General features: G+C 41.4%; 1 protein-coding gene across 2 annotated transcripts in view; it reads right to left on the reverse strand.

Annotated features, from left to right (window-relative positions):
• Window positions 1–8,296: 8,296 nt before the first annotated feature.
• nkx2.2a (NK2 homeobox 2a) overlaps window positions 8,297–9,782 on the reverse strand; it is a 2,221-nt gene continuing 735 nt past the window's right edge. Inside the window, exon 2 of one of the 2 annotated variants that reach the window (XM_070920827.1) lies at window positions 8,297–9,536. In XM_070920827.1, coding sequence (XP_070776928.1) covers window positions 8,980–9,536 — 557 coding nt within the window. In that variant the 3' untranslated portion in view covers window positions 8,297–8,979. Of the gene's footprint in view, window positions 9,561–9,782 lie in introns of both variants that reach the window. The other variant, XM_070920826.1, reaches the window with a different exon arrangement.

Here is a 9,782-nt window from a genome sequence, read left to right on the forward strand (position 1 = left end):
AATTGTGGGAGAGACAAGGCTGATTAAGTGAGTCCCACATAAAGTGAGTTACAATAGTCAATATGAAGAAATAAAAGCATGTAAAATAAAAAAATAAAAAAATAAAAGTCAATGCATATTCCTCTCAGATATAAATTCATATGAATGTAAATAAAATGTCATGTCTCTCGTTGTGCAGTAGCCCTGCGACAGAATGGGTGTTGTGCCGAGCTCAGGGGCACTTTGGCCATGAACGTGATTCTTTTCCTTTCTGATTGTCTCACTTCTCTGTGTTGGTCAGCTGACCAGAATGTGAAATAAGGAAGTGAGAGATTTTAGAGATGAATACAGACATCAGTTACTGTTTTGTGGGAATTGTTATTTTATGTCAGCTGAATGGATTTTATCTCCTACAGTACCAATGTCAAACAATCCCAAAGGACAATGGGCTGATGGGAAGATGTTTGTCCTACTGTATTGCCGTTATGTGGATAAAAAGGAAAAAAAAGAAACATGGGCTGCGAATTGTATCTCTGACTATACAAGATAAATAAGTTGAAGGTTATTGCTTCCCTCTCACGCATCACAAGGAGCATAAAGACTGAATGTGATGTGTGACACACTAAAGTCAGACAGTGCATCGCTCGGCCATATTGAAATGCTATTCAGCAAAGCAAGTCCTCAAAAAGAAACATCATGGAGAAGCCTTTTTTTTATTTATTTTACGCTCAGTGAAGTTAGCTCCGGAAAACACATTATGAATTCACCACAGGGTACAAGTGCACAAACACATGATAGGCACAACTTGCTACACATATTTTATATCCTCTTTAAACAGGAAGCTAATTAGGCAACTTGAATTGGTAAAACACATTGCTGCCACATTTGTTGCTCTTTGATCATCACGCATGCTGATTGAAGCATGTCTGAAACAGATGACGGCCGGTTGTTATCAGGCTCAAAGCCCCAGGATCCATTTGCAGTTCTGGCATCTCAAGCACCTCATGTTCATCCTCTGAAGAAGGTGAGACAATCCATTAAGTGAAAGGCATAAACACTCAACTCTGGGAACCTGATTGTTGGCGCTGTCCCCCATCCAGCCCATCTGACTGCAGCGGACTGTGGGTTTTATACAAGACAATTCAAGTCCTAAGATGGAACATTGAGAAAGAGAAGACAAAGGGAAATAAGACCATATGGCACTTTGCATATCATAACACAGCAGCACAACTTTTAATAGAAGAACTCACAGATGTAAGAGACATTCGGCTCTAAATGTTAATTATCATGCATTGTTGGTATAAATTTACCTGCAAGAGATAGAACATGTTCCTAAGTCCATCATATTTAAATTAACAACACTATCTGTATCATCAAAATTTTTAATTAGAAAGGTGAGCATTATTTTTCGACATGTTTGTCATGTGTGTTTTGGTCCTCTTCTTTGCGCAGCACAAATTCATAGAATAATTGAAAAGGGGATTCAATCACATTAATAACAACGACATGGAATAACATTAATATCTCTGATCTTGTACATAAATTAAAATTGGGATGAAAACACAAGTTTGTGTGTCAGTGCTATTAGTTCCCTCCAGTTAGGTTTCATTTAGTTTAAGCGCATGATGTAAAAAAAAGAAGAAAAAAAAGGAGCAATTTTTTTTTTAAAAAGTGTCAAATCTACGTCAACTAATCTAAAATACCACAAACGTCTAATTGAACAAAAAGCAGTTGAGTGAACATGTCTCCTAAAATGCTAAGTTGATCCACTAGACAATAAGCGTTGGGTTGCTGTTGTCAATCACTGTTTCAGGGACTACAAACACTATCACGAGCACCTCACACATCTGTACTTATTATGATTTTGCTATTCACCAAAAATCCCCTTGTGTGAAATCCAGCTCTTTGTTCGACTAACGCTGTCAGCCTGCCATTGTCACCATGGGCCAGTGTGTTAGCTAACCATCAGAGAGTGTGAGAAAGCCAAACATGAAGAAGACACTGCAACTTCAAAGCACATTGATCTACTTTTTTCTCAGTTTCTTTCAGGAAGGTTAACATCCCTTTGCATTTATAGTATATTGATATGACAGCTGAACTGTTATTTGTCCAAGACATTTTTGTTCCATTGTTGAGCAGACAGCATTGTCTGGCAGCGATGACACAAACTTTTTACTGTCCACTGTCAGATTTTGACTTATTGATGTATACTGAATCTAATGGACTGAATCCACTGCCCTGGTTTCTTACACCTGCTGAGATCTTATGTTACTTAAATGTGTGATGAAGCTGTGAAACTGGTTTCAGTGTATCATAAACTTTCAGGAGTAAATAATGACCATTCTATACAGTAGGAAAAAAAGTGACCAAAATAAAAAAAGCCAGCATGTGTTTCTGTAGTCCTTTATTTCATTCACCATACAGATGACAGTTTTACATGGAATACTAGCAGACAGATGGACTAAGGTACCTGGGAAGAGGAAAAGAAAAAAGCCCTCTCACTGTCTGAGCACTCTGCCGGATCAGATCATGACTAGTCTTCCGGGCGTGCTCTGCAGACTCTGCTGTTTTCCTAATCTCAACATTCAGCAAAGTCAAGAACCTTGACGCTCACTCCTTCTTCCACAAAGATGACTCTAACCCGGCTGCCGGTCATCTGCAGTACCTTAAACTCAGACCTACCACAATTTAAGAAACTGCACTATCAGCGTCTCCCACAGCGAAACACTGTTGCATGTTTTGTCCTTGTCCAAGGAAGCGAGAACGGCAGCTAAACACACATCTGTTCATTTCAATGTGAAGCACTTATAAGATCCTGTTCACTGACTCTGTTAAACATTACTATTAGCATTTTAAAATTCAGAAAAGGGGTATTACTCTGCCCTGCCTTAGCCTTACCTCCTGATTCAGACTGATTCAGAACAAGAAAGGAGCTAAAGACTCTGCTACATCTACTCACACACACACCTGACAAATGAAGCCTGTGAAGATGACCTTACATGGAGATAAGGACACTTAAGCAAATGGGTGCTGCCTTTTCTCTCAGCCGTATTTTTTTATGCATGTGGCAGAACAACATTGTACACTGCTGATGAGGAAAAGGAGTGTTGCAACACCTCACAGTGAGTAGCAGGAGAGCAAGCTGTAAAACCAATTAGACGATATTGTCAGGATGTTTATTGGCTGGATGCATGTAAATGATTCAAATGATCCACGTCATACAGGTGTAAAATATGGGGTATATAACACTGCATGACACAATCATTTTATGGTTACAGTTTTACCTGACTATTAGGTCAATTCGCCCCTGTTTTCAATTTCACACACTAGATTTGGTCTTCTTATTTACCAGCGTTTCTTCCCACTCAATTCAACCTAAACTGCCAAATGAACATCAAGATTTTTTGTGTGTAAGATCCCGACAGAGAAGGGCATAAATTGTAAGCAGATAGAGGGGTTAATTTGTGAGCAATTATTCCATAAATGAAAAGATATGAAATAAGCCATCTACAAATGCATTTGAAAAAAATACAATGCAATGCTGATGATGAATTGAACTCCTTATTTGTTATGGAATAAATAGACTTGTTGCAGGCATGTACTGTGTTATGGTTTTGCTGTATTAACCATACATAATACAAAAGACTATGCTTTGCTCTCAAAGGAAAGGGTAACAAAAAGAATCCCGGTTTTATTCATGTTATAGATGAACACAACATGACAGAAGTTGGAGATGCTCGAAGATGCGTTTCTCTCTTTCCTCAAGCTCCACAGAAAACTGTCACCAAGCTGCAGCTCTTCTGCGTCTTCCTCGTTTAAAACCCGCAGATACTGGCGTGTGTTAAGTCAGCGCTCAGCTCGCCAGCTTCTTCTCATGCAGATGGGAGGCTGATCCGAACAATGCCCCTGCAAACGCTCTGTCCCACTGAGTACAAACTTTGTGGATTCGCTCTGGCTCACACAGCACCCTAATAACACCACCCTGCCACCTGCACAAATACACACACACACACACACACACACACACACTCATTGCTGGTGTCACCAGCAATTAGAAAGCAGGTTGGTAGTAAATTTGGAGATATTTTAATGAGATTTTGTCTTGATTTCTGTCTTCCCACAAAACCGTTAAACAGAAAAAATCCTAGACCAGATTTTGAAATATTATCCATGTTGCTGTCCTCTCTGTTGTATGTGCAGATTTTTTGCAAGCTGTTTGTTATTTCACTCCTACAGATTAAACACTTATTTTGCTCCTTTCTCACTCCTCCTCCATCATGCTCAGCATCCCTCCACCCCCTGCTGCTGGTGCAGCTTTCTAACCCAACGAGGCCCCCTACAGGTGCAAGCTCACTGATGCTGAACTGAGCAGGTGCATAAAGATGGTGGCCTTTTATTTTATCATTTGACCCATTTTGCGGTGCTTTGCGTGCGTCCACTCCTGCACGAGGAGATGATGGCGCTCAGGCCATTTGCAGCCTGGAAAGTAAGTCGACATAAGTGCATAAATAACGCAAGAGAGTAGATTCTAGGTATCAGATATGATTAGATGCTCTGAGTTTTGTTTTGTTTTAGAGCCATCAGACCTCACAGGTCTGTTTGACTATAGGTGCTCAAGAGGACATTTCTTGGCATTTTTCTTAGATATGATGTCTTTTACTGAAGAAACAGCTTCCTTTGATCAGCTCCAGTACAGAAATATCAGTGTTTCATATTGCGGAGGACATTTGACTCAGAGCCTTCTTTGTAGTGAAGGACGCTGATTGAGCTCAGACTTTTCTTGGAAAACCTCACTTCAGCTCCATTGTTCACTTTCACTGAAGTGAATTAATCTGCACCATATTTGTCCCCCTATCCTATTGCGCCACACCGTGGAAATACCCAGCCTCTCTCTCTCTCTCTCTCTCTCTCTCTCTCTCTCTCTGGGTTTGAAATGGAGGCAGTTCTAATTGCACGTGGACTGTTTACGTTGAGTCCAGTTTGTTTTTCAAGAGCGACGTGATTATGCCTCTCAAGAACGATAACAATGTCATAAACCGCAATCATGCACTTAGAAAGACAGTCAAGTTTGCTGGGATATCTGTTCACTAAAAAAGGAGGAGAAGAAAAAAAAGCACGTTAATTTCAGCAGCCGGGGTGTAATTTTGATGCAGTGTTGTAGTGCTGGAATTAGATGAAGTTGGACTGTTCAGACATGTGCAGGTAAAAAAAAAATAAAGCTGCATGACGCCAATTGCGGACCTCTGCTGCCATCTTGCGGCGGCTCGGCGCAACAGTCCCGGCTCGGCCTCTCCCTCCCTCAGTCGCTCCCTCTCTATTTAATATCGGCACCGTGGCGAATCTAATCTGGATCTCCTTTAAGGCAATAAAACCCAGATAGCTTCCTTTAAATGAGAAGCGCCGCTTATTATAGCTCTGAAATCCTCGTTTATTTGGCGATGTGCGTGATAGAAAAATGATTCATGTCGAGGTTCAAATGGGCAGGATGACGAAGATCCATGGTGTCCCAAGTGCACATTTCCTCAAGTATTGTATTCCAAGGTATATAATAGTGTTATCCACGCAGGTTGAACTATGCCGCGCGCCAAGATGCTTGTTTTAATGTCGCCTGCTTTATCCCTTCAAGCAGCCAAAAGCAATTTCCGATAAATCTGACCCTGTTGCTGAGCTGGTGGAGGGGTGGTGTAATTTTCTGGTGCGTTAATGACAAAACACGGGTGCAAAGCGACTGTTGTTCCGCGTAAAAGTTGATCATAAAGGCGTTTACACAGCTAACATGTTCTGTTTTGCTTCCACACAGCAGAGCACGACTGGACGCACAAATGAATGACTTGGGTTGACCTGGAAATGTATTTAAATCTACAATTTAAAGGCTGTTATGCTTTTAGATCCAGATCCGAAGTACAAAATGTATAATAAAATACAAAAAAAAAAAAATCTAGAAATGTGAATGATATAAAATGTGATGCTTGGAAATAGAAGAGCCGTTTTTCGTGAGGTCATTTCCAGTCTTTCCCACGGCAGCAGGTCTTGGCGCCTTCGTCCACTATAAACACCTGCCAACATCCCCAGGTTTTGTTCCCATGGAAAAACAAAACATCTGCATCCCGCAGCACCAGATCATCGGATTCACAATAAAATTAGGATGCAAGTGGCAACTCCAACATTTATCTCTTTAGATTAATCAGTCGCACTATATTTGCATATTTCTGCAATTGCTACCAGCATGGAAAGCGCCTCGGTGTGTAACTTACAGGAGCCTGCTACGCTGGCGTAAAGTCCAGGAGAGGGCTTTTATTTTATTTTTTGGTGAAATCCAGTCTTGTGCACAGTAGCTCAGTTTTACACCTGATGGAAATCCATAAAACGGACTCTAACGGGGACAAATCGTGTCATATTTCCATGCGCCTATTTTAGAAACGGGCCTACGCATACCAGCGGGACTCAAAGCAAACAAGGAAGAACTCTGTCTGGTATTAAAAATAGTTTTTTGCGCAGTGACGAGCGACTTTTTGAGGACAGACAATAATCAGCCTTTCACTTTGCAGAATGGGGGATAGAGGGGAAAGAGAAATGAGAAGGCTGTTGTTGGCACAGCTCTATCAAGGAAGAAGGACTCCCTGTTATCTGTGAATGGGGCTTCTTTTTTCTTTTTTTGACCAGAATAGATATAGCACGAATTTTTAATTCGTTTTTCTTTGAGAGACAACAATGCTTTATTTGAAAGCTTGATACAAATTGGGGTTTGTAAGAGATCCTTTTCTCCTTGTTCCAGCCCAGCTGCCCATATGGGATACAACGTGTGCAGCAAAGATCACAATGGCACCAAGTGACAGGCAGGACAAAAAGCCGAAGGATGCATCCCCCTGACTCTGAACAGCACCAAGAAACTCTGTCAGCCTCTCTATCCACACTGTCTGCGTCCCCACTCCTGCTGCTCGTTAACATGCACGCCTCTAACATCCAGCAACACCAGGCCCGGGCTTTTGTCTCTGTGCTGTGTCGTGTACTGTATTATGCAATGATGGAGTCACAAAAGTGCCTCATGAGAGAGGCAAAGAGCCTGGCAGCACAGAAGTCTACATTTGTATTTTACTCATGAGGTTTTAAATACATTGGCATTGTCTTAAGACTACGTTTTATTTGGAAGAAGAGTTCACTAAAATCCAATCACAGTCAGCCAATCCTTTATAATTCCCGCCTCATATTATATTCTCCTCACATCGACCCCCCCATAATAACTGTGCTGTACGCCATCATTGGCTATAAGCAGCGCTGCGTATTTCTTGTTTATCTACAAAGACATAAGGAAACGAAAACTATGCGCAAATCGCTGATTTATTTGACCTACAAGCTCAACCAGTGGTGAGACACAAAACCTTCCTGTGAGGGACAAATTGAGTCTGTGTCGCCCACAAAAGCAGTAGCCCCTTGAGACTCAATTCTGTAAATAATTAGCAAATCTGCCCAATTTAGCTGTTTGTTCAGTGATGATAGGGGCGAGTCTAACATCTGTTGGGAGATTTTTTTTGTCCCGGGACAAACAGAATGCATAGATTTGTCTACCAGGTTATCATATTTACCCAAGATATTGACTGGAGTCTGGTAATCCGCAGTGCGTAGCGGATCACTGGGGTGCCATTTGTGCTTGTTTTAGGTTCCACCTTAAAAACACGGTGACTAACAGGGCAAAGTATATTATATATATATATATATATATATATATATATATATATATATATATATATATATATATCATTGCTAACACGTTATATCATCTTGTGAAAAATGCCTTTATTAAAGCCCCTCTAAGCCGTGCGTATTTTAACTGAGCCTTGGCCGTGGTTAAACAAAGAAGGCTGGTGAGTCATTGATTATTCCTGCACTATTTGCAGTTTGGCGTTTAACAAGATAACAAAACATTTATTGCATTAAACGATTTTTTCCCCCCACAGTCCACCACTTTACACCCAGGGCTGGGGGTGACCGGGGATGCTGACAAAAAGGAGAGCTTTTGACTCAAAAGCTTCTTGTGTGGAGAAGCCCTCTTATATTAAGTGAGTGGATTTTAGTCCCATTTCACCAGTGACTTTAGGCTCTTTATTAGTGAGGTGTTCGGTCTCAGAAGAAAATATTCTCCGGATTAAATTTGCTTAAAAAGAAAAGGAGTGAAGTGCGCTGGAGATTTATTCCCAGAGTCAAGCTCCATTCTCTGCCACAATGTAGTGTTTTTAGGCTCCTCGCCTTCCATTATGGTGTTTAGCGATGTCTTTTCAAAGATGTATAAACCAAACCTCCATTTCAGAAACACAGCATTTTATTTTAAAATCCTTATAAAAAAATTTGGAATATTTAGCCATCACCGCGCGGCTACACTGTTATTTACATGTGTGATATTATGACACGGCACCCATAACGTTTTGCCCAAAAAAAAATCATTGTGTTTTTTTAAATTTGTAAATATATATAGGCCGATCTTCAGATTTACGCTCCCGAAAGCTCCCTATAGGTTGCAAAACATTTGCCACAAAATATATTTACAGGAAATAAAAACAAAAGGAAAATAGCTGAAAAGTTGCCAGTGTTTATTCATGGCCATAAATATTTTTTCGGTCCATAAAAGAAGCAAGAAATTAAAATTTCTATAATTATAAAGTGGTTCGTACGTGCTGATAATAACACGAAGGGACAAAAGGAAAACAAAAAAAGAGGAAAACATCTCTACAACCAACACACAACATACTTTACAAAAAAAATTTCACAAGAAGAGCATTGACATTCTTAATAAAATCTATAAGGGAGAGGTTTGGACCCAGTTCTCTTAACGAAAACATGTAAACACGGCGCACACATGAGCCCCGAATAAAAATGGTAGTATATATATGAGTCAAGCTGCAAAAATGAAAAGTCTTTTGTTTTTTGTGTTTTATTTTTTTTTCTTTCTTTGCTTTGTGGTGAAACTCCCTATCGTGCCTCCAAGCCAAGTCTCTATAATTTCTTTCACCAAGTCCACTGTTGCGTTTGCACCAAGTGATGTGCTGTGGGGAACTGTGGCGTGGCCGCGGCGCTGTACTGCGCGTTATACTGCATGTGTTGGAGTGACTGGGCGCTATAAGCCGAGAAGGGGATCCCGGCCTGAAAAGTGGCCGCCAAGTCCTGAGCTTTAAGAGTGTGACAAGGCTTTCCATCCCTGACTAAGACGGGCACGGCCACCCGCCTGGGAGAAGGGAGATGGGTCACTTCCATACCTTTCTCGGCCCGGGCTCTCTTCATCTTATACCGGTGGTTCTGGAACCAGATCTTCACCTGGGTCGGGGTGAGGCGGATCAGGCTGGCCAGGTGCTCCCTCTCCGGGGCGGACAGGTACCTCTGCTGCCTGAAGCGGCGCTCCAGCTCGTAGGTCTGCGCCTTAGAAAACAACACCCTCCTTTTCCGCTTCTTGCCGGAGTCGCTGCCGCCGCTGCTGGAAGTTTCCTTGTCGTTGTCCGGCGATTCGTCGTCCGCGGACGGCTCCGGGGACTTGGCCGAGTCCTGCGAGCTGGCGGATAGGCCGTGCACTGCGGCAAGAAACGGGAGAAACACTGTCAAAATGTTATGTTGTAAAGTTCTCAGAGACATTCATCATGAACTCATAATCACCAGTCAAAAGTTATATTATAGGAACAATAACCTGTTAATGACTGGGCACTTGTCAAAACAGGATTACACACAGATTTACAAGATATGCAACATTTCTTTTAACACGTAAGCACGGCTGAATAATAAAACACGAGCACCTTCTGCCTAATTTGAAAACTCTCTGG

The sequence above is a fragment of the Enoplosus armatus genome, chromosome 15, assembly GCF_043641665.1.
Source record: "Enoplosus armatus isolate fEnoArm2 chromosome 15, fEnoArm2.hap1, whole genome shotgun sequence".
NCBI classification, from domain to species: Eukaryota; Metazoa; Chordata; class Actinopteri; order Centrarchiformes; family Enoplosidae; genus Enoplosus; species Enoplosus armatus.